The sequence below is a fragment of the Cydia strobilella genome, chromosome 2 (genome assembly GCF_947568885.1).
Source record: "Cydia strobilella chromosome 2, ilCydStro3.1, whole genome shotgun sequence".
In the NCBI taxonomy this organism is placed as follows: Eukaryota; Metazoa; Arthropoda; class Insecta; order Lepidoptera; family Tortricidae; genus Cydia; species Cydia strobilella.
The window spans coordinates 23,662,837-23,685,246 of record NC_086042.1 but is presented as its reverse complement, the minus strand read 5'-3'; the positions used below and the strand labels follow the sequence as shown (position 1 = coordinate 23,685,246).

The window sequence follows — 22,410 nt, the reverse complement described above, 5'->3', positions numbered from 1 at the left end:
TTCAAAAAAGGTTTAGCGAAAAAAAGGAATGCGTCAAGTCAACTGTCTCAACTGTCAAATTGACCAACCGCCAGAATCGCTGTATCGCTGAATTCGTTGACTATTTTAACAGAAACAGAGTTGTGAAATAAAATAATTTGACTGTTTTTTGCATATTTTAAAGTAATACTCAAAAATCACTACAGCTTAATTGAAAATATACTGTTAATTACAACGCGTATCAAATATTCGTGTTAAAATTTAAACTCGGTTCGAAATCATGTCATTGTTTGGATCACCAACCACGACTTCCGCAGGAACCTTCGGCACTGCTACGCCTTCTACAGGTGAAAACAAATGATCAAAATTATACAATTTATCATTTCATTAGTAAATAATGTGTTTTGTCAGAAATAATCCATACACAAACATTTGAACATAACCTTAAATGTGTTGTCACCAAACACCTAATAAACCATTTTATTTCCTAAAACAGTTAAGCCTGATAATCCGGCCTTAGATCGAGATCAAAATATAAAAGTGTACAGTTCTTAAATGTTTGTTCTTAATTATTACTATTAAAATAAGTCCAAAAAAGAATTCAAGAAATGGTAATTTGTATAATGGGATTACAAGATACCTAATGCTTGGAGCTAATGAAATTCATCTAATAGCAACTCACTAATCTAGTTGGTAGTGAACTGGGCCCCGGCCTATGAAGCAGGATGAGGAGGCCCTGGGCTTGAATCCTAGTAACAGCATTGATTTGTGTCTTTATGACAATGATTTATTCCTTAGTTATTAATGTTTTCTATGTATTTAAGTGATAAAAAAACAAATATCATCTAATGCAAAGTTGCTTTCAGGTTTTTCGTTTGGCGGAACAAGTGATAACAAATCAGTATTTGGATCAGCAAACACAGGTTTGTTATACTTTTACAATTTCCTTGGCCACCTATATTAAACATTTTACACAAAAAGGTCAGGCTCTCCCATTATAAGCCATTATAGCAGGGGTGCGAAACTCCTCGCTTCTTGCAAACTCGGCTCCGTTTGGTTCAGCATTGTTCCGAGCAATTATTAGGGTTGGCACAACTTGACATCCCTTTGCATGCATGACCACAGATAAAATAATGACTCAAAGTTTGACAACCCTAAATAGTCGAAAGGGACAGCATGATTTGACCCTGAAGCCCTGTCAAACTTCGGTTTTGTAGGTTTCCTTTCTGCACAGTACTATTATTTATTCTGTGCCAACAGACCAGAACATCATAAGATGTTCATAAATCATAAGTATCAATATTACAATTAATTTACTTTTAGCGTCCAGAGACAAAATTGCCAATTTGACACAGATATTTTTTGCAAACATAGAAGATCTTTTCCTTAAGCTGCTCACAAACCAAAACCTGCCAAGACAAATATGCTTTTAATTTTTTAGGTCTAGAAAGTAAAATTAATATTAGCACAGTAATTTCAAACATACATTAAAATTAGGGAACAAATACAATTATTTTTATGAAATACCCTTAAAAGTTAGCATACACCAGAGAATTTGGGATGGGTACCGCCGTGGCCGGGTGGTGTAGTGTTCAGGATGTTAGCCGCGTAAGCTGAAGACATGGGTTCGATTCCCGCCTCGGTCACCAGTGGACTTGCTTTTTTTTAGTGTATGATATCTATTTCAGTTTATACATTGAAATGTTGCAGGCTTTTCTTTTGGTAGTGGTGATGCAGCAAAGCCCACTTTTGGAGTGGCAGCAACTACTGGTAACGCCACCATGTTATTATTCAAGTTTCTACTAGTGCATTTTATTTTTAGTGCGTGTGTGTAGTACCATATTCAATATTTTAGTTGGATCATCCATTGTAATCAATATACATTTTTTTATGGCTCCCATTTTTGTTGGTAGCACCCCTGGCTAGAAAGCATGGATGTTTCTATGTATATAAGTATTTATATACACCCATGTTTTATATATCGTCAACACAACACAAGCCTCACTGAGCTTACTGTGTGACTAGGTTGATTTGTGTAAGATTGTCCTTATAATGGATATAATGGATATTATTATATGGAGCAGTCTGTACAACATGTTTGTCCTAGTCTAGTCTCATTAACATTAAGTTACACCAAAACTTTGTGGTCTAATTCAGTGATTCCTTATCCTTAAATGATAAGGGCATTTGACAAACTTTCTTTTTTGCCAAGAACCACACATTTGTTACAGATATCTGTATTATTATATTAGTATTAGCCTTTGTGCATGGCATGTATGTACACCCAAAAGTATGGAAACCATGTTTGCATGCCTTAAAATCTCAGGCTTCTACTTTCTATTATTAATATTTTATATTGATAACCAAAAACTTACATTATGCAACCTCGAAAGATTAAAAGTACACCATAAGTTTAAAAAAACCGGCCAAGTGCGAGTCGGACTCGCTCACCGAGGGTTCCGTACTTTTTAGTATTTGTTGTTATAGCGGCAACAGAAATACATCATCTGTAAAAATTTCAACTGTCTAGCTATCACGGTTCATGAGATACAGCCTGGTGACAGACAGACAGACGGACAACGGAGTCTTAGTAATAGGGTCCCGTTTTTACCCCTTGGGTATGGAACCCTAAAAAGATGAAAATAGTAGATTGTACAAGGGCATAAAGGGATCCATTTTTATCCCAGGATACTCGAGGATAAAAACGGATATTATGCCTAAGTTATACACTCTACTTTTCACTTCGATTGTAAGTAAAATATACAAAAATACCTATGCAATATTGTAGGTTATTTTACCGTATTTATTCAAGACTAAAGAAAATTGTAATCGGGCGGGTCGGGGGCACTGGGCTGCATGCCCCCGGCTGGCAGAAGGTCTGGCAAATTTTGGTCTTTATTGCTAAGTCAAATAAGGGTCGAAATAGATGATTTTACTTTATGCTCTAGAACATAATAAGCAACTTTATGTCGTCTACGCATGACAAATGCGAACTTTACAAGCATGAGAAGTAAAAATATAATTTTTATTTACATTACAGTCATATTGTATTAACTTAATTGAGTAGTAAACAAAGCTTTGTTTCCATACTTTTGGTGTGTATGCCGGGCTGAGGATTTAGCCAGCTAATTCCGTCCTCCTGTATCCTTATTGTATCATTGTTGTATTGTGTAAATTGTATTTCAGAGAATAAACCAGCATTCAGCTTCAACAGTCCGACCAGCAATGCACCAGCATTTGGGGCCAGCTCTTCATTTTCATTTGGATCAGCAGCTAAAACTACCGCTCCCACTTCATCATTATGTAAGCTCATTCCACATACCACATTTTAATCATTTTAAATATCATTTTAGGATATTTTAGCCATCAGCAGATAAACTTTAATTTTTTTATTCCGACTCAATATTGTTGTATGTGTCACTTATTTTAGCTTAACTTTTATTGAGCTACGACAGGGGTGCGAAACTCCTCGCTTCGGCCATACTCGGCTCCTTTCGGGTCAGCATTGCTCCGAGCAAAGATAGATATAACTCCGTAATTATTATATCCTCTTTGCTCCGAGTAATTACACCATTAGCACAACTAGTATTAGCACAATTTGACGTCCCTTTGCGTGCATGACCACAGATAAGGTAATGACTTGAATTTTGACAACCCTAAATAGCCGAAAGGGATAGTGCCATATGTGCTGTCCGGTTTTGTAGGAAGTTTCCTTTCTGTACGGTAGTACTATTATTGATTCTGTGGCTATGAGGAGTTTTACACTTTAATATTCTTAGGAAAAAGGAACAAGTAAACCGTTTGTGTAGGCTGTAAGTGACAATATTTCTTGTTTACAGTTGGTTCTCCTAGTACAACAACCGCAGCACCCGCCTTCGGAGCAAGCAAGCCTCTTGGAGGCTTTGGTGGGTTCTCTTCCCCGCCGAACCAAACTGTTGGGAGCCCTGGCTTTGGCCAACCTGCACAGGCACGTATCTTAATTTTAACCGAATTTAACAAAGAGGAAAATTAGTCTAACAGATGCAAAAACAGATGAGTATTTTGCTGAAATTAAGCATCCATGCCTGTCATTCAGATTGTTAACATGGATTTGCATATAGCAGCGGTCTCTTGTGTAAATATTTTTATTTTATTTATGATTGTTTTCTTTCACTTTTTGCCATAAGTGAAATTGCCATTTCACTTATATGTTTCTCCAAAATCGCTTTTTAATGTCATGTTATATAAAAATATTTAAATAACGACGGTTACACTCACGTAAATTATTTGTCGCTATTGGCGACATGTTTCGGACCCATCGGGGGTCCTTCGTCAGGCTCTAGGCGCAGTGCAAGGAGTGCAGCCGTCGCGAGCACTCAAGCCTGAAGAAGGACCCCCGATGGGTCCGAACTGAAACATGTCACCAATAGCGACAAATAATTCACGTGAGTGTAACCGTTGTTATTTAAATATTTTAAAATATGTTATTTAAGATTAAAATTCATGAAATATTCCCTTTGGGGTCATCTGATAGGATCAATTGGTGTTCATGTATTTTTTCTTATAATTCAGACTGGAGCACAAAGTTCACCGTTCGGCGGTGCCACGCAGACACCCGCTTTAGGACAAGCTGCGCAACCCCAAGGTAATAATAACCATTTCCTGCCTATTCTGAAAGGTCCAGATACGTGTCTTTTGTGGGTTTTTTTAGCCTACTCTAAGAATACTATGATAGTCGTTGATTATCCAAATATGACATTGTGTTTTTTATTTATTTAGATTTAGATTTTATTAAATTGTAAAACAGGACTTAATCGCTTATTTAAGTTTTAACATTTACCTCCGACGTTTCGAGGACGGCGTTGTCCCCGTGGTCTCGGAAAAGATACGCGATTAAGTCCCGTTTTACAATTTAATAATGTGTAGAAATCGTGAAAGTTTAGATGGGTGTTTAGATTAAGATTTGTTCCGTGACCTAAATCTGAATACTAGACATATTAACTTTGAAGGGGATTTGTAAGTACCTAAGTCTATTTATGAAGCTTAAGCTTTCTACATACCAAATGTCATCAAAATCGTTTCAGTAGTGTGGTTTGGACTCAATTATAAATCTAAAAAAAATTGAACCACTTAACTCCGCCCTTCGTTTTTGTTTACAATTTCAATGAAAAATACGGTGACGTGTATGTTTGTGAATTCAGGGTTAACATTCGGCTCGCCGGCGAGCGCAAACAAGCCTGCTAGTGCCTTCGCCTTCGCTACGCCCCCGTCAGGCTTCTCCGCGCCTCAGCCCGCCGTAAGTATTCATTGCTTGTAAAGTAAAACCAAAGATAGATATAACTCCGTAATAGATGTATACAGTCTAAGGAAAAAACGTGCCTCGTAAATCAAGAAAATTTGATTCTCGTTCAGAGGGCGTTACTAGCTTTGGCTTACTGCCGTATAGATGGCGTTGACGGTTTCGTTTGTTATTTAACAATTTTAACGCATATCAGTGAAAGAACATGGGTCAAAATCATAAAAATAATTAATGCAAATAAAAAAAAACATTTATCCATATTTAAATACATTTTATCGTATTTTTATAAATATTTATTTTTAGTTTTAAAGTGTGTCGACAGATGGCAGTGAATTTACTGGGGTTACAAAATTTACTATGACAGTACCGCTCTAGTATAAGTTACTCTATGGTAAAACGGTGCGTTTCATTACCATACTGACCACCGGCGTACAATCGGGGACATTCGCGGTGAATGCGATTAAATAAAAGTGATGACCAATAGCATGGCACTTAAAATGTGGGTGTTGAAAAAAGGTTAGCTCAGGTAAAATTTATTGCCGTCCATTGTCTGTGTGACGGCCGGCATTTGCAAACTAAAATAAGGAATCAAAAATGCATTCTAATTGATTATCTTTATGGGGAGGCGAAGCTTAGCCTAAACAATAACAACTAATAAACTGTCCTTACTACCTATTGTTTGTCTCATTACCTTATTTTACCCTTTTCATTATTATGATAAAGAATCCTAAATGCGTCGTAATTGGGAGGATCGTAATCTCTATGGGAGGCGGAGTTTAGCTCGCTCGTAAGGATCTAGGTAAAAAAAATCTGAACTGGTTCACCGCGAATGTCCCCGATAGTACAATGAACTCAAACTATCGATCAAATACCGAGCTCGGTCCGTTTTATGAAGATGATCTTTGTACGCCGTCTCTCCGATCCGGACGATTTTTCGTCTTTTGGAAAGGTGAATGTATTGATCCATGACAGGCATATGTATCATCGGCCCAGCAGGTCGGCGATTTTCAGATATATGATTCCAATCCTGACGACCGGTTTGGCCTAGTGGGTAGTGACCCTGCCTGTGAAGCCGATGGTCCTGGGTTCGAATCCCGGTAAGGGCATTTATTTGTGTGATGAGCACAGATATTTGTTCCTGAGTCATGGGTGTTTTCTATGTATTTAAGTATTTATATATTATATATATCGTTGCCTGAGTACCCATAACACAAGCCTCCTTAGGCTTACCGTGGGACTTAGTCAATCTGTGTAAGAATGTGCTATAATATTTATTTATTTAATCCTCAGCTATAACTAGAAGCGACAATTAAGAAGATCCAAGACAGTCGCCAGACGATGAAACAGGGCCAGAGGGGAGAAAAAGCATACATTGTACGTAATGTTTAAACTGTAATCCATCTTAAACTTATGTTCTGTTTGTTAAAGGCGACAACTGCGCAGGTTTCGAGTTTCGGCGCCGCGACGACGGCCGGTGGCTTCGGCGGCTTCGCTGCCACTACTGCCGGTAATACTATCATATTTTCGTACTATACCTAATGCTAATAGCTAACTAAACCCTAAACGGGTATGGTCAGTTTTTTTAGTGCCAGAATGTTACCCAAGAGTAGTTCATACCTAACTTTCGGACATCCTAAAAAAGTCTAATTACACTGGTAGGTTCTTATTAAAATTCTAACTATTGTTTCATCACTATTTGGAAACCACACACCTTAGATAGAGCGTCTTCGATAGGCTAACTTGTCAAATTTCATTATGTAATATAATTAAATCTGACATTACGAAATGCTGCGATTTGAGCGCAAAAATATGTTTGATACTGACCTTCCTATGTTTGTGTATATTTTCATGACACCATCAATCTGTAAACATGATTTACATAAATTATATTTTCACAGCACCACAGCCAGCCACTGCCCCTGGGTTCGGCTTTGGCCAAACCTCGACTCCGGCGCAGGGTCTCAACCTGACCCAGCCTGCATCGGGGGCGGCCACGGGGTTGAGCTTCGGGTCCAGCTTCGGGAAACCCGCTGCGACACAACCTGGAACCGGTTTAGGTGAGTCGTGTAATAATTGTTACCAGCCTACTCGTTCTAAAAGCAAGTACACTATAGAAATGATAATGGTTTTAATGTCGGAACTTTCGGTAGGAGTAGTAGAGAAAGTGCTATTATAGTTTGTTCCCTTGTTTTAAACGTACTTTATTTCTGCCGACTTCTAAAAATTCACGTCAAAAAAGTAGATGTCTTGTTGTTCCCCACCATAGCTTGGTTGGTGGCCAACCCGGCATGCTCAGTTCTCCATACAAACGTAGTTACGCTCTCATTTTAAAACGACTAGCTTGATTGCTCTGAAACTTTGTACTTACAATAGGATAAGGTATATCTAGGTCTGTAATTAGTTTATGTAGCTTCAGATACAATAGTTAAAAAAATGCAGCAATTTTTGGTTTTGCATACAAAATTAGTTTTTGCTCTATTTAGTTTGTTTTATACATATACTAGAGCTATATAAACTAATTACAGACCTAGATATACCTAATGTCATTGTATGTGCAATGTTTCATTACAATCCAACGCGTAGTTTTAAAATGAGAACGAAATACCGTTTGTATGCGAAAGTGAAATTCGGCCGAGCTGGCCGGGGGCTCTAAGAATAGGGTGTACAACTTAGAAACAGAAACAAAAGCGAACTTTTAGCTTTATAAAACGCAACCCAGCTCGGTAAACCGACCTGTACCTACAAGTCATAACCAAAAGTAAGTATGTAATTTTATAGTAAGTACCATTAGTACAAATTTCAAACTTCTGGAACTAAATTGTCAAGTATCCAAATCCGCACCTTGCACTTCTTCACTTTATCAACAGGTTTCTCTGCGCCACAAGCCACCCAAGCTTCGAGCCTCGGTTTCGGTACAACCCCAGCTACAACTCCTGCAACGGGCCTTAGTTTCGGAGCAGCACCTTCAACTCAAGGAACTGGACTGAGTTTTGGAGCCGCACCAGCACCTACTCAAGCAACTGGGCTTGGTTTTGGAACAACACCCGCGTCAACAGGCACTGGGCTTAGTTTTGGAACGACTACTGCCTCTACCCAAGGAACTGGGCTCAGTTTTGGAACAACACCAGCATCGACACAAGGAACTGGACTCAGTTTTGGTGCAACTCCAGCTTCTACACCAGCGACTGGGCTTAGTTTTGGAGCGCCGGCTTCGACCGGTACGGGGCTAAGTTTTGGAACAACGCCTGCCTCAAGTGGAACAGGGCTTAGTTTTGGAGCGACATCTACAGCACAAACGACGGCAAGCCTCGGTTTTGGAGCGACTCCGACTGCCGCGACGACGGCCGGGCTCAGTTTTGGGACGACGTCGACCGCGGCCACTTCAGCAGCGACTGGGCTCAGTTTTGGGACTGCTACAAGTAGTGCACTCGGTTTTGGGAAAACTCCTGCTAGTACTGCTGCGACTACTGCCGCTTGTGAGTATTTGTGGCTTTCCATCAGAGAAGGGTCCTTATGCTTCATGTGCAATAACGACCATTCTATCAGAATTTCAGATAAAAAGTTCCTTATTGCACTTGAAGCATAAGGACCCTTCTGTAATGGAAAGCCACATTTTGTTCCATTAAAATATTTTTGACTAAACATAATCTCATTATCGTACGCTCCGTTTCGTTTACCTATGTACTCTGTTTGAATAAATTGTAGGCATATGTCAACAAAATGAGAAATTTGGGCTTTAAATTTTATTTATTCACATATCATTATTTTTTCCAAATTTGATGTTAAGAGTTTAGTGATATTTATCAAAAATCGTCTTGTTTTTAATTCATGAACGAAGTTGTTATTGGGCTGTAAGCTGCGCGCGTCAATTGACGTCTTTGGCGGTCAAAGGGTAACATGAACATAATGCTTCCAGCAAGCTTCCAGCTCGGCAAACCAGCCACAACCAGTGCTGGCGGATTCAGTCTCACCTCGGCAGTCAGCACACAACCTTCGTCCGCGGGTATGTACTAACAAACTGGCAAGTGTCCTAATAAAATTAAGAAAAAAACCTTGTCAGGGATGACAAATACTTGAAATTTCGTATGAAAATTTATAGATAAATCGTAAAAAATGTTACAAAATTCTAGTTGAATATAACACCGAATAAATCTTTTCGCACGTCTGACATTCAAAGTTCGGGTCTGTATAAAATTGTTATTAATTTATAATGTAAATTACACAATGCTTACTAGCATCATACACAACAATTAGGTTCACATCTCTGGACATACCCAAAGTAACGGGCGATAAAGCCTAATTTTGTGATTGATCCCTTGTCTACAAGTATTTTTTTACCTATATAAAATTTCTATTCCTACACTAATTATTAACAAGTAAAACCGGACAAGTGCGAGTCGGACTCGCCCACCGAGGATTCCGTACATTTTAGTATTTGTTATAGCGGCAACAGAAATACTTCATCTGTGAAAATTTCAACTGTCTAGCTATCACGGTTCATGAGATACAGCCTGGTGACAGACAGACGGACAATAATAGGGTCCCGTTTTTACCCTTTGGGTACGGAACCCTAAAAAAACCGGCCAAGTGCGAGTCGGACTCGCGTTCCAAGGGTTCCGTACATTACACAATTTACACAATGTATTTTTTATGTGAAACGTGAGGATATGTCTTTAAAAAACCCGTACGGGTCGTATCAAAAACTAAGTAATTAAGTCCGACTCACGCTTGACTGCAATTTCTAATAAGTTTTCCTGTAATCTATAGGTAAAGATCTATTTTGTGTATTTTATTTTAAATTTTAGTCCCAGTAGTTTCGGAGATAAAGGGGGAATGTCATTTTTTGCCTATTTTCTTGAATAACTTCTAAATTGTTTATCCTAAAATTATAAAAAAAATATTTTTGAGATTCTCACAATGAGCTCTTTCATTTGATATATAACGAGATATAGTTTGAAAAACTTTATTTTTTAATTTTCTCATTTACCCCCCAAAAGTGGCCCCCATGTTTAAAATTCATTTGTTTACGTTACATGTCCGTCTTTGGGTTACTAAAATACATATGTATACCAAACTTCAACTTAATTGGTCCAGTAGTTTCGGAGAAAATAGGCTGTGACAGACGGAGAGACAGGCGCACGAGTGATCCTATAAGGGTTCCGTTTTTTCCTTTTAAGGTACGGAACCCTAAAAACATAGACACTTAAGTAGATACAGCACATTTGCTACGCCAAGGTAACTATACTTTAATTTTATTAGCCATATTTATATGTATTTTCTGTTTATTTTTAGCATCCACGACAGCACCGTCCGGCATAACAGCTTTAGGAAAAACCACCGCGGCCACCACCATGCCGTCTCTACTCCCTGTAACGTAAGTTATAAGCAAAGATAGATATAACTCCGTAATAGATAGATACAGTCTAAGGAAAAAACGTGCCTCGAAAATCACGAAAATTTGATTCTCGATCAGATGGCGCCACTAGCTTTGGCCTACTCTCGTATAGAGGGCGTTGACGGTTTCGTTTGTTATTTATAATTTTAACGCATATTCGTTAAAGAATATGGGTCAAAATCATATAAAAATAATTAATGCAAATAAAAAAATCATCCATATTTAAATACATTTTAACATATTTTTATAAATCTTCAGTTTTAGTTTTAAAGTATTTCGATAGATGGCAGTGAATTTACAGTGGTTACAAAATTTACTATGACAGTACCGGTCTATCTTACGAGTATTATATCCTCTTTGGTTATAAGTAACATATTTGAAAAGAAACATACTAGGAAAGTTCCGTATACCTAACAGCTATTCTTATACCAAATTCCGCTGTATGGGCTTTAAAGATTGCTTTTGTGTAGGTAAAATGAACCAATGACTTGTGGATCATTTCACAGCTGACAATAATGTGATTTCTCATGGCTTTCGTGTAATATATTTTACAAAAGGGAAACAGAAATCAACTGAATGAGTATTGACCGAGCGAGAGCGTAAAAAATTATTTCGTATGTCCGGATGTTCTCTACATGTCGCATTTGTCAACCGATTCTGGTGAAATTTGTTGAGCAGATTCGATAATTATATAGAATTTATTTGTCGATTCAGTTATTGGATTTTTTTCAAAATGGCGGAGCCATGGGGGTTCGCGAGGTCTACAGCTCACAGAGCCTCTAGTCATATGCCCTTTGCGAAAGCGACTGGCACTTGGCAGAGAACGAAAATTTGTAGGGTCGTTTTAAAAGGAGGGGAAACCTTTACCCAACAGTGGGACTAATCTGCCAAAATATATTACATTATTATTTACTTCCCAGGACCACAGCAGCCGCGCCGCCTCAGCCAATCACCTCGATCACCTTCGCGCAGCTCGAAGAGAACATCAACAAGTGGACGTTAGAACTTGAGGAACAGGAGAAGACGTTCATCAACCAGGCCACGCAGATCAACGCGTGGGACCGGCTACTTATTGCTAATGGAGAAAAGGTACGTTTTATGTGTCCCTTTAGCTTTGTCCAGGCTTATTGCCACGGCTGATCAACAACAAGTACGTTGAACTAGAACGTTGTCTTGTCTATATAAACCAAATGGCGCGGTGTCCTAGAGGCCGTTGTTGACACCGTAACGTCAAAAAGTGGTGCCGCCATTTGCATGACGGCCGGCCGTCTTGACGGTGTCGATAGTTTCGTGAACATTTTATTTGATAGCGGTGAAGCCATTTGTACTAAAATCTCAAATGCACCACGAGACCTTCTGTACCACGAGATTTGAATAAATGATCTTCCGCACTACGATTATTTTCCTCGTTCATCCTCCAAGTAAATTATTAAAACTAAATCAAGGTCGTCCATTTTCTCTCCTGGGTGCGTTTCGTTTGACGTTGGTGGCTGACGGTGTGTTATGACGCCGTGGAACTTTTCACATGTCGTCACCGTACAGACGGCCGTCTTTTTGCGTCCGCTATATGACACCGCATTCCTATGAAACCAGAGCTTTATTATTTTTTTACGTTACGTAACAGATAGTAGAAGTAAACGACACAGTGCAAGCCGTGAAGAACGAGCAGCAAAGTCTCGAGTTGGAGCTCGACTTCGTGCTGGCGCAACAGAAGGAGCTCGAGGACTTGCTCGCGCCGCTCGAGAAACAGCTGCTCGAGTCCGGAGACAGGGCGCGAGATCCTGAGAGGGAGCAGATGTGAGTAAACATTTAAATGCAGAAGGTTTCCATTGTTTCCAACGTTTTGAGAGTGTCATCTTCTTAGCATCTTTTTAATTCTAAGCGTATGAGAAAATACTGCCTTTTTAGGGTTCCGTACCCAAAGGGTAAAAACGGGACCCTATAACTAAGACTCTGCTGTCTGTCTGTCCGTTGGTCACCAGGCTGTATCTCATGAACCGTGATAGCTAGAGTTGAAATTTTCACAGATGATGTATTTCTGTTGCCGCTATAACAACAAATACTAAAAACAGAATAAAATAAATATTTCAGGGGGGCTCCCATACAACAAACTTGATTTTTTTGCCGTTTTTATAGATACTGGTACGGGAACCCTTCGTGCGCGAGTACGACTCGCATTTGCCCAGTTTTTTCACAATACACGGAATGGTGGGACGGCTTAGACGGCAGAGATGGGCATTTCGTAATTGATTCCATGATTACTCTAAATTACTTTTGGAATCGAATTACCGATTCCCAAATTACTTTGTAATCTAACAGCCGAATTACTAACTACAATTCCATTTGAGGAATCAGGAATCATCTTTAACGCTAACTTCCTTCCTCGATAACTGACTGGAAAAATCACAACAACGGGAGTTGTGGAGATTAAGGGGAGAGGCCTTTGCACAGCAGTGTACCACTATTAGACTAAGAAAAAAAAGGCAGTTCGGCAGTTTGCTGTAGACTCCACTAGCAATCTTAGACAGCTCAAGAATGGCTTTATAAATTATACTAGCTTCTGCCCGCGACTTGGTCTAAGTGGAATAATGATAGTAATTGATGAAGGCTATCCTATGTCCTTCCCGGGCCTCAAAATCATCGGTTCAACGGTTTAAGCGTGAAGTGGCAACAAGCAGACTTCCGCATTTATAATATTAGTAGGGATACGATATGTACTTATGTCTATTACGTAAAATTTTATACGAGCTTGCCTACCCTTGATAGTTAAATCGATTTGGATATTACCTGCAAGACCAAACTTATTATAAATCATTTTTACAGGTACAACTTAGCCGAAAACCTAGACTCGCAGCTGAAGACAATGTCGCAAGACTTGAAGGAAGTTATTGAACACCTCAACGAGACCAATAGAAGCCAAGATAGTAATGATCCAGTAAGTAACATAAGTTCAGTTCAGTCATCTCACAGGCCATTTTAAAGGCCTTTAATGTCTTTTGGCTATGAGCACTACTGTGGAGCCTAGCGCCATTGAGGCCAAAAATATTTTTTTTTATACTACGTCGGTGGCAAACAAGCATACGGCCCGCCTGATGTTAAGTAGTCTCAATAGCCTATGTACGCCTGCAACTCCAGAGGAGTTACATGCGCATTGCCGACCCTAACACTCCTCTCCCTCGAGCTCTTAAGATACTTAAGACCGATGCAAAGTCATGACATGCCCCGTGTAATGTTCATATTTGAGCACATTTTCACGGAAAGTGACCTGAATTTTCCATTTTTAGGGTTCCGTACCAAAAAGGTACAAAAGGAAAAAGGGACCCCTTATGGTGCGACTCTGCCCGCACGTCTGTCACATCGCTAAATATCTCAAGAACTACTTAAGCTATCAACTTGAAATAGTCATGAACAACGCTAACCCAAACACTTCAAGTATTTTTTTTTTATTAATTAAAGAATAATGACCAATATAAAAAGGGGGCAAATTTCAAAGTCTATTTACGAGGTGAAGTGGGATCGTTTGAAAGAGCTCAAATTAAACATCCCAAAACAATTTTTTTTTTTTTTTTTAAATTGATTTAGGAAGGAAAATGTGGAAAAAATAGTACTGTGCAAAATGTAAATGTACAAAAATTTTAAAATGCGCTATGATCGCAGGCGCGGATCCAGCCCTCAAAAAAGGTTGTGGTCACAGCCACCCGAAAACCGAAAATCGGCCAAGTGCGACTCTAAGTTCGCTCATAAAGCAATTATGAGTCATGAATGACTTTTGAATTTGATTACCTATTTCCTTTTTCCTGCGCATCAGGACTTTGGCTTTGAATTAATTCTGAGCTGATTTCGTCCAATTAAATAGTCAGTTTTGATTAAATTCCAAATCAATTTCAATCAATCTTTTTTTTTGTTTCCTATACTAGCCACAGCTAGTAAGCCAATAGGGACACTAAACTGGGCGGTGTCTTGACGGTGTCTCGGAAATTGTAGTGTGACCAGCAAGTGACATGCACCAGGCGAGACTTAATTTACAACTACTGAACCGATTTGATGAAATTTCGGCTACTTCAAATGATATCAAATTAAATTAAACGCTAGTATACATTTTACATTAAATAACTTTATTTACAGTTAGATGCTAAACCGAACCGCATTCTACTCTACTTTGAAATGAATCTTAAATGTAGGTATACGAATTTGGTAAGCAATTATGTTTGCTGTAAATTATTTCTCATTTTGAGTAATTTGAAAATAGGATGTTGAATTTTATCTTTAAAAAGTTATTACCATGTTTTGCACCAATCATAGAGGTATGATTGGCGGGTAGTCGGTTAGTCAATTTTTTTTTCATAACAAACCTTCTAAGATCTTCATAAATATCCTTTGACATCCATCAAGTTATTATACGTACATGAACTAAAAATAGATAATTAGTTTATTTATTTTTTTACTTAAATAGAAATTAAAGATAATGATCATGACTGATGATTAGTAATATAACTACTCCTTTTTAACCAATATAATTCAGACAAGTTGGTTTAAGTAGGAACTTTAAAAAAAAATATAGGATTTTTTTATGTAAATAGGTATAGTGCTACAACACTATACCTATTTACATTCCTATAAAATTTTATTATTAATTTGTTTTGTTATTGTAACGCGTCTTATAATAAACAGCAATTCTCTCAAATCTTAAATCTAGTAATTATTGCAGAAATAAATACTACGTGCAAAAATTAATCAGTGGTCTGCTTCATACATATTTATTTGCAATGATTCAGTTTTGCACCACTCTCTTTGTTTACAATAATTTTTTGCAAAAAATTATTTGAGCCAATCTGTTATATACTTATGTAGTACAGGGAGTCATTCGTATCGAGGTTATGAAAAAGTAAGAATTTTACATTTTAGCCTTTTGCGTAAGTAAATAAATGACTAAATATTATAGGACATTCTTACACTTTGACTCAGTTTTAGGTAAAGACCTACTTTCCAAAGTCAAATTTGAATAGGCTTAAGAACTTAAGATAAGAAATATTTTATGTTTATACCGTATTTTTATTAGTTAATTAGTACATTTCTAAATAAACGAATGTGCTATACTTCCAAAAAAGTGTACGAACATTTTACTTGACAGCTGTTCCATACAAAAATGAACTGTCATAGGCATCATCATTGGACGCGCGAGGTAACGAGGTATAACTGTGGGAGCACCCAAACGTAAGTTTGATTTTGCTATTTAAGTATATACTTAAATTACAAATTCAAGCTTACGTTTCTTTTTTGCGAAAACGTTGATTATTTGATCTATATCTAGGTTCGTATCTTTATGTATATTCAGGAGAGCTAGCCCGGATAACCTTTCCTCTGCCATTGAGGCCCGCAACCAAGATTTTACTCTGCGAAGAGTAGAAAAAGATCTCTCTGCGGTAGCAACGCTAACCGGGAGAGTTGCTAATATTTGTAAAAACATTTTGATGTTAGGGTACAAATCTTAGAGAAATAAGTAAGCATAGAGTACTACATATACCAGTTTCCTTACTTAATATATAGTATGGTAAAGTTTGAAAATTACTAATAATACATATGTATTATGAATCATTTTTAAACTCCCTTGAACCTAATACTTAGTAAACGTAGTTACGCTTAGCTGACTTATTTCCCTATAGTATGAGGTATTCCATTACTACTCAATCGACCACTAAATATGTAGGTAAATTATTTTATATTTGACTAGGTACATAAAGAATCTACCCAATTAAAATTTTTAAATCTAAATGTTCAGTCGAGATAGCATGATATGCCCCATAAATATATACCTATTGCACAGCTGCGTGAGTAGTTGTAGGATTTAATTTTCAAGATATTTACTTAGTCATTGACTAGAAGACGCCAAAAAACCCCCTCAAGAAAACAAATCACACACAACACGAAATATCATAGGTACAAATAATAAATCGATAAACAATGTAGGTAATGAATATTTTATTGGATAATTTGTAACTTTGTTTTATTATAAAAGTAATATACATATTTCAATCAGAGCGATAAATTGCTCTGATTGTTTAGGTAAACCCTGGCCGAAATGACCAAAAAACAAAGTTAAAATAAAGTTACAAATGATATATAGAGTAGGGCATTGCATTAGAGCGGTAAAATAGCAATAATTTCATTAAAATAACTTACCATTGTGTCGAAACAACAATCACACTATCACAGCTATTTTACCCTGACTGACATTAACAAAAAACTTTTCAAGAATGGCGGCTTGCCTCGGAACTTTTGGCATTTTGGCGGGAATCTACATGTGCATGCATACAACTCAATACACTCTTGCTTTTAAATTAGTAGATCTGTCTATTGTCTATGGTCTGCGCGAGTGCGCGCTTCCAACCAGTAGTCATCTCTTTTTTTCTAATACATATTCATGCGCCAAAAAGAAACAGATAATATGTTGTAAAAATGTGACAAAAAGTATCACCATTTTTGTCTATGGCTCTTTGCTGCGTTCCGAATCACGCACGATTCATTGTTTTTATTTTTTATTTTATGAAGGCCTATCGATCTCAATATACCGTGAAAGTGTAAAAAAGGTTGTGGGCATGCCCATCTTGCCCACAACGGTGGATCCGCGCCTGTATGATCGATTAATTTACCTTCAGCCACGAGGCATTTCACACCAACAAGGCAAGACATTACCTATCAAGCAACTAAAATATGTAACATTGGTCTGCTGAAGAGATAATTAACCATCAATTGTTTGATTTCAGATCGGTCAAATAGGGCGCATTCTAAACGCACACATGTCGTCAATGCAATGGATAGACAACTCTATCGCTCAGATATCGACAAAACTGGACCAGCTGAAAGCCACTCACGACACACTGAGGCGGGACAACGAAAGATCGTTTCATCTAGCTTATAACTAAATTAATTAATGCTTTGTTGTTAGGCTTTCTATTAAAATAAAAACTTAAGTTTAGTACTGACAAAAAAAAGACAAAAATAACGAGCGTATTTTAAATGTAGTATGGAGCGTACCTAGCAAATATAATCGATGCAAACTGCAAATACAGATGTGATGCAGTTGACTGCAACAAAACGTTATTTTGCAATCAGTCAGAACCGATTCCTGCAGTTTGTTGTAACTATCAGTACAACATCTGCCATTATCCTTTTTTTTTCTGGAAACGACAACCAGTGCATTTCAAATTAAAATCTTTTCTGCATATTGGAGAACGGGAGATTCATAATTGTATTACTGAAAATGCAAGAAAATTGTCCATCATTGTTATACAAAAATAAAAGAATTTGCAATGTCTTGATGTTTTATTTTAGAATAATAACAAACATTTAGTAAGGGTCCCACGGCCAGTCGCGTTGTTTAAAACATTACCTTTTTTCAGTCAGGTCAAAAGTTTAACCTATTAGAATACAATACCAGTAATAAAGCACTGCAACTTGACATTTTCTTCTGTCTGCAAACATAAAATTACTAATCTCTTATGGACTATACTGCACACGGTCCTGTTATGTGAGATTTGATCGGCACTCAGGAACATGGATAATTTCTTAGCATCTACACGGCAAAAGCAGATGTGGGACATGTCTTCGTTTGCCTGCGTTTCTGTTTCAGAGTCGGAGTGCTCTATGGGACCTAAAATAGAAAAAAATACCTACATACTATTTTCATTCATTTCCTTACACTGACTTGCACTGACATACATTTTAATTTCATCCAAAATTGTAGCAAAGTAACCTGATGCAAATTTTAAGTTGTTTCCTCATGTTGGCTGGTAAAATAATTTTTTAAATAAATGATAATTTTGAATGATAAATATTTTATAACATTCATTCAAGGATTTCATTTGTAATGAATGAATTAAAGTATTTCCGGACCAATATGACCTTCAAACCTTCAAGAAAAGAGCGTATTCCCATCTTAAAGGCCGGCAACGCACTTACAACCCCTCTGGTGTTGCGGGTGTCCATGGGCGGCGGTAATCGCTTACCATCAGGTGATCCGTCTGCTCGTTTGCCTCCTATTTCATAAAAAAAAAAAAAAGTATTTTCTTCGTGTTGGTATGGTGTTTCACTTTGGAGCAGTTTGTCCAGTCCTTGCAATGCTCAAGATTCCACTTTTAGAATCTTTCGGGTATCAATCTTAGCACGAGAGGTTAAACAAAAACTTGGCCCCCTTGTAAAACAAATAACTATTGCCACTTTGGCTACTGTAATACAAACCCTCAAACACCTCCACCCTCAAGTCCTTGAATCTAGTGGACACTTTGCTAGTATCTGTCTTAATCTGCAATGTTAGTTGTCCCTCAGCGGAGGCTCGGATCATCACTTCAGCAGCCATAGTCCTCATGCGGTCTATCGTGGTTCGTAGCTGCTTGAGTGCTGGCAGTTCTATTGATATCTGAAAGAATTCGTGAACTGAAGTTTGGCAACAGATAAGTTTAAGATAAAGATAGTTTATTATTCATGTAGGCGTATTACAATGCGCTTATGAACGTCAAATAAAGCTACGCCGGCTCTAACCCTACACCTCTGCCTCGAGAAGATTTAAATCCCCCCTCAATCGGAGGAGGGTATCCCAATATGGTACCGCAACAAACTCGGCGGGAAACATCTTTTCAAAACATTACATCTTATAATTAACATGCATTACGCTTAAATAAGAAAAAATACAATTTTAATTACTATATAATTTATGTAATTACATACAGGTGGTACTTTGCTTTATAGAAATTTGTTTTAAAAATATATATGTACATCAAATCATACAAATAAGTAGCATATTATCAAATTCTAAAATGAAAAGGAAATGAAATGAATGAGTGAAACATCCATTCCTAGTACATACACCTATATCGGAGCTAACACCTTAGAGGCATGTTCAGATATCTGTAAGCATCTTAGCCTCCGATATATCTGATAGCGACTGTACAAACTGCTAAGGAATGGACTTCGCTCCTGATAGATACAATCAAGTTTACTAAGAGTAGGTAAAGTGCCAATGCCAACTTACATCTGGTTTGGGTATCTTTGGTTCTTGGAAATCTGACCACGAGTTCCTTGGGATAACCTTGACAGGTATGTCGTGTGTGACTTGGCGCGTCTGCTGTGATGTTGATGATGACTAAAATATAAATTCAGAATTAACGTTCGCAAAGTACCGAGACCTCGGGCCCACAATACCACTTTGTGGCATTTAGTGTCGAGACATTGGGGTTGTGGGGTCCAAGCGCACAAGTTCTTTTTAAAGAACTAAGCAAAAAGCTCGTCGACGCAACCGGTGACCAGAGAGCTTTCTCTCACAGCGCATAAGTATTGCCATTCAGCGAGGGAATGCTGCCAGCATCTTTGGCACAATGCCGCGGGAGCCTTATTTAGATGTTTTTTAATTAAGAGTAGTTTTAAATAAATTTAGAATGGTATACTATGATAGTGTAATACAGGGGTCTCCCAAGTTTTTTGACCTAAGAGCCACAGCCAGCTCCCACTTTCTTTTCAAGGGATGGATTTTATGAAATTAAGATACTTTTTCGTGGGCAGAATTGGCAGGCTCATGGGCCGTATTTCGGAAACCGGCTCTTCTTGTCTCTCCATACAAAATGTTGTCTAAATCTGTTCAGCTGTTTAAGCGTGAAAAGCTAATGCGTAGACAGTTACTTTCACATTTATAAAATTATACGACCCGCCACGGCTCCGCATGGATAGTTCAATTAATTTACACAAAACCTTTACAAATTATACATATAAACCTTTCTCTTGAATCACTCTATTAAAAAAACCGTAACCGTAGTTTTAAAGACCTAAGCATACATAGGGACAGACGGGACGGACAGACAGCGGAAAGCGACTTTGTTTTATACTATGTAGTAAATCACACTAACTTGTAAGCGGTAATAATATTTTGCCTAAACCAACCAGAAATATTTATTGGTGCTAACCTTATACATACCACTTCAATTTCTAATGTAAGGCATGGGCATTGCTTCTTTGTCAGTTTCATTTTTAAACTCTTTGCACTTTTTAAGGTTAGCAGAGACCTTGCTAAATTCGCTGGAAACAAATCATCTGTTACATAAAAACAAGCTACCAAAGCACAAAATATTTTTTCTCTTGATTATCTACACTGATAGATTAAGTCAGAATAACTACTTAGCTATTTAGCTTTGAATATTTACCAGAAGTAAATTCTAAGTATATATCCTTGTGATCTTCATCTAAACCCACCATTTGGTATTCAGAAAAAAACATAGCTTGTGGAATTTCACACCATAATATCGGTGGCGCGGGGCCACTATTTTCATCGCTGACGATGAAATAAAGTTGATCATCGGCTATTCTCGCAACACATTCCTTAGAAAGCTTTGATATTGTGCTAACTATATCTGAAAAATGAGTAAACCTTAGTGGATATCAAAACACTGATTACACTAATCAAACATCGGTAAATTCAAACATGGACACATGTTTACTTGTAAATTCTCGCATTGGACCAGCATCTACCATCACTGCTCGAAACTTCATTTTTCTTACACGTCAACTATAAGTAAAATCCAATATTTAAAGTTAAATAAATGCAGACAGCTCTACTGTTGTTTTTATTTACTTTGGCGCCAAAAGACTGCACGGTAAACACGAAAGCACGAAAGCAATGCATTTTCAATGACATTTGTTGGCAGCTGCCATATTAAAAAGAGTAAATCCCCCCAATAATACCATAAACAATAAAAATGTTTTTCATCACACTTGTGATGAACAATAAAAAGGTCCCTCCACACTCGTGCATGAATCCGCGGCGCGAAGCCGTGAACGCGAGTGTGGAGTCTATTTCGCAGATCTGCGACTCCCACTCCACACTCGCATTCACGGATGAATCACTGAATCCTGAGTCACAGGCTTTGTCCTAGTTCAGGAAACAGAGAATCCAAATGAAACTGTTACAAACCTAATATAAGTTTTATTTTGTAATTTAGTCTAAGGCTTACATAATGTATTAGGTTTCAAGTAAATAAAGATTATTTATTTATTTAACGGGTTCTTCGTACCGTATGTTAATTCTTAATTTTTCTAACAGATGGCGTTAGTAGTAAAAAACCGGACAAGTGCGAGTCGGACTCGCCCACCAAGGGTTCCGTACTTTTTAGTATTTGTTGTTATGTTATAGCGGGAACAGAAATACATCATCTGTGAAAATTTCAACTGGCTATTAGCTATCACGATTCATGAGACACAGCCTGGTGTCAGACAGACAGACGGACAGAGGAGTCTTAGTAATAGGGTCCTGTTTTCACCTTTTGGGTACGGCACCCTGAAAAAGGCAAACACAAAGTAAAAGCTATAACAGACAGTCGTACCGGACAGCGACCGTGGTCCGGTCACTATATTTCTTCCTTAGCTCTCACTTATAGCTGCGACCTTAAAAGTCCGCAGCAAGCTCGGTTTTCCATACATTGCAAACGTTGTTACGCTCTCGCTCTCATTTTAAAACGACAAGTTATAGATTACTCTAATGAGGGCTATCGTTTTTTTGCTCACCAGTTGGCGCCTCTGTTGATGGTGGTCCAAAAGCCTAAAGAACAGCTGTCATTCATTGAAGTGACAAGTGACATTTGACATTTCGAACTATGGAAAAGACCACCATCTACACTAGCGCCCCTAGCGGCGAATTCATACGCGTTAGCCCTCATTAGTGCGACAGTGAAGCTGCGTTTCGTTCGCTACGGATCGTAAACGATAGGCTATGTGG

The 22,410-nt window shown here is 37.9% G+C and overlaps 2 protein-coding genes across 5 annotated transcripts; one reads left to right on the top strand and one right to left on the bottom strand.

Moving 5' to 3' along the window:
* The first annotated feature begins 64 nt into the window (after nucleotides 1-64).
* On the top strand, nucleotides 65-17,966 carry LOC134753865 (nuclear pore glycoprotein p62). 3 transcript variants are annotated; one of them, XR_010128850.1, is made up of 17 exons: nucleotides 65-326; nucleotides 846-902; nucleotides 1,690-1,749; nucleotides 3,166-3,282; nucleotides 3,819-3,946; nucleotides 4,531-4,603; nucleotides 5,160-5,254; nucleotides 6,686-6,764; nucleotides 7,156-7,314; nucleotides 8,125-8,733; nucleotides 9,174-9,260; nucleotides 10,550-10,631; nucleotides 11,573-11,741; nucleotides 12,277-12,449; nucleotides 13,476-13,587; nucleotides 17,417-17,749; nucleotides 17,802-17,966. XR_010128850.1 is itself a non-coding variant. In XM_063689824.1 (16 exons), exons 1-16 carry the CDS (start codon nucleotides 260-262, stop codon nucleotides 17,573-17,575), a joined length of 2,226 nt encoding a protein of 741 aa, XP_063545894.1. In that variant the 5' UTR covers nucleotides 65-259; the 3' UTR covers nucleotides 17,576-17,966. The 3 variants fall into 3 exon arrangements, 2 of the variants coding, with proteins under 2 accessions (XP_063545894.1, XP_063545903.1); XM_063689824.1 differs by having other exon boundaries at nucleotides 17,417-17,966; XM_063689833.1 differs by lacking the exon at nucleotides 1,690-1,749 and having other exon boundaries at nucleotides 17,417-17,966.
* LOC134754253 (checkpoint protein HUS1) lies at nucleotides 17,963-21,322 on the bottom strand. 2 transcript variants are annotated; one of them, XM_063690457.1, is made up of 6 exons: nucleotides 21,137-21,321; nucleotides 20,843-21,049; nucleotides 20,617-20,717; nucleotides 19,681-19,791; nucleotides 18,891-19,068; nucleotides 17,963-18,303 (listed from the first exon to the last, which is right to left on the bottom strand). In XM_063690457.1, exons 1-6 carry the CDS (start codon nucleotides 21,186-21,188, stop codon nucleotides 18,074-18,076), a joined length of 879 nt encoding a protein of 292 aa, XP_063546527.1. In that variant the 5' UTR covers nucleotides 21,189-21,321; the 3' UTR covers nucleotides 17,963-18,073. The 2 variants fall into 2 exon arrangements, with proteins under 2 accessions (XP_063546527.1, XP_063546536.1); XM_063690466.1 differs by lacking the exon at nucleotides 20,617-20,717 and having other exon boundaries at nucleotides 20,892-21,049; nucleotides 21,137-21,322.
* Between the last annotated feature and the right edge of the window lie 1,088 nt (nucleotides 21,323-22,410).

Coding starts and splice junctions, on each gene's coding strand:
- LOC134753865 (XM_063689824.1), top strand. CDS start 260: ATGTCATTGTTTGGATCACCAACCACGACTTCCGCAGGAACCTTCGGC. Junction 903..1,689: donor ATTTGGATCAGCAAACACAG/GTTTGTTATACT, acceptor GAAATGTTGCAG/GCTTTTCTTTTGGTAGTGGT. Junction 11,742..12,276: donor TTATTGCTAATGGAGAAAAG/GTACGTTTTATG, acceptor GTTACGTAACAG/ATAGTAGAAGTAAACGACAC.
- LOC134754253 (XM_063690457.1), bottom strand. CDS start 21,188: ATGAAGTTTCGAGCAGTGATGGTAGATGCTGGTCCAATGCGAGAATTT. Junction 20,718..20,842: donor ATACTTAGAATTTACTTCTG/GTAAATATTCAA, acceptor ATTTGTTTCCAG/CGAATTTAGCAAGGTCTCTG. Junction 19,792..20,616: donor TTACATTAGAAATTGAAGTG/GTATGTATAAGG, acceptor TTTATATTTTAG/TCATCATCAACATCACAGCA.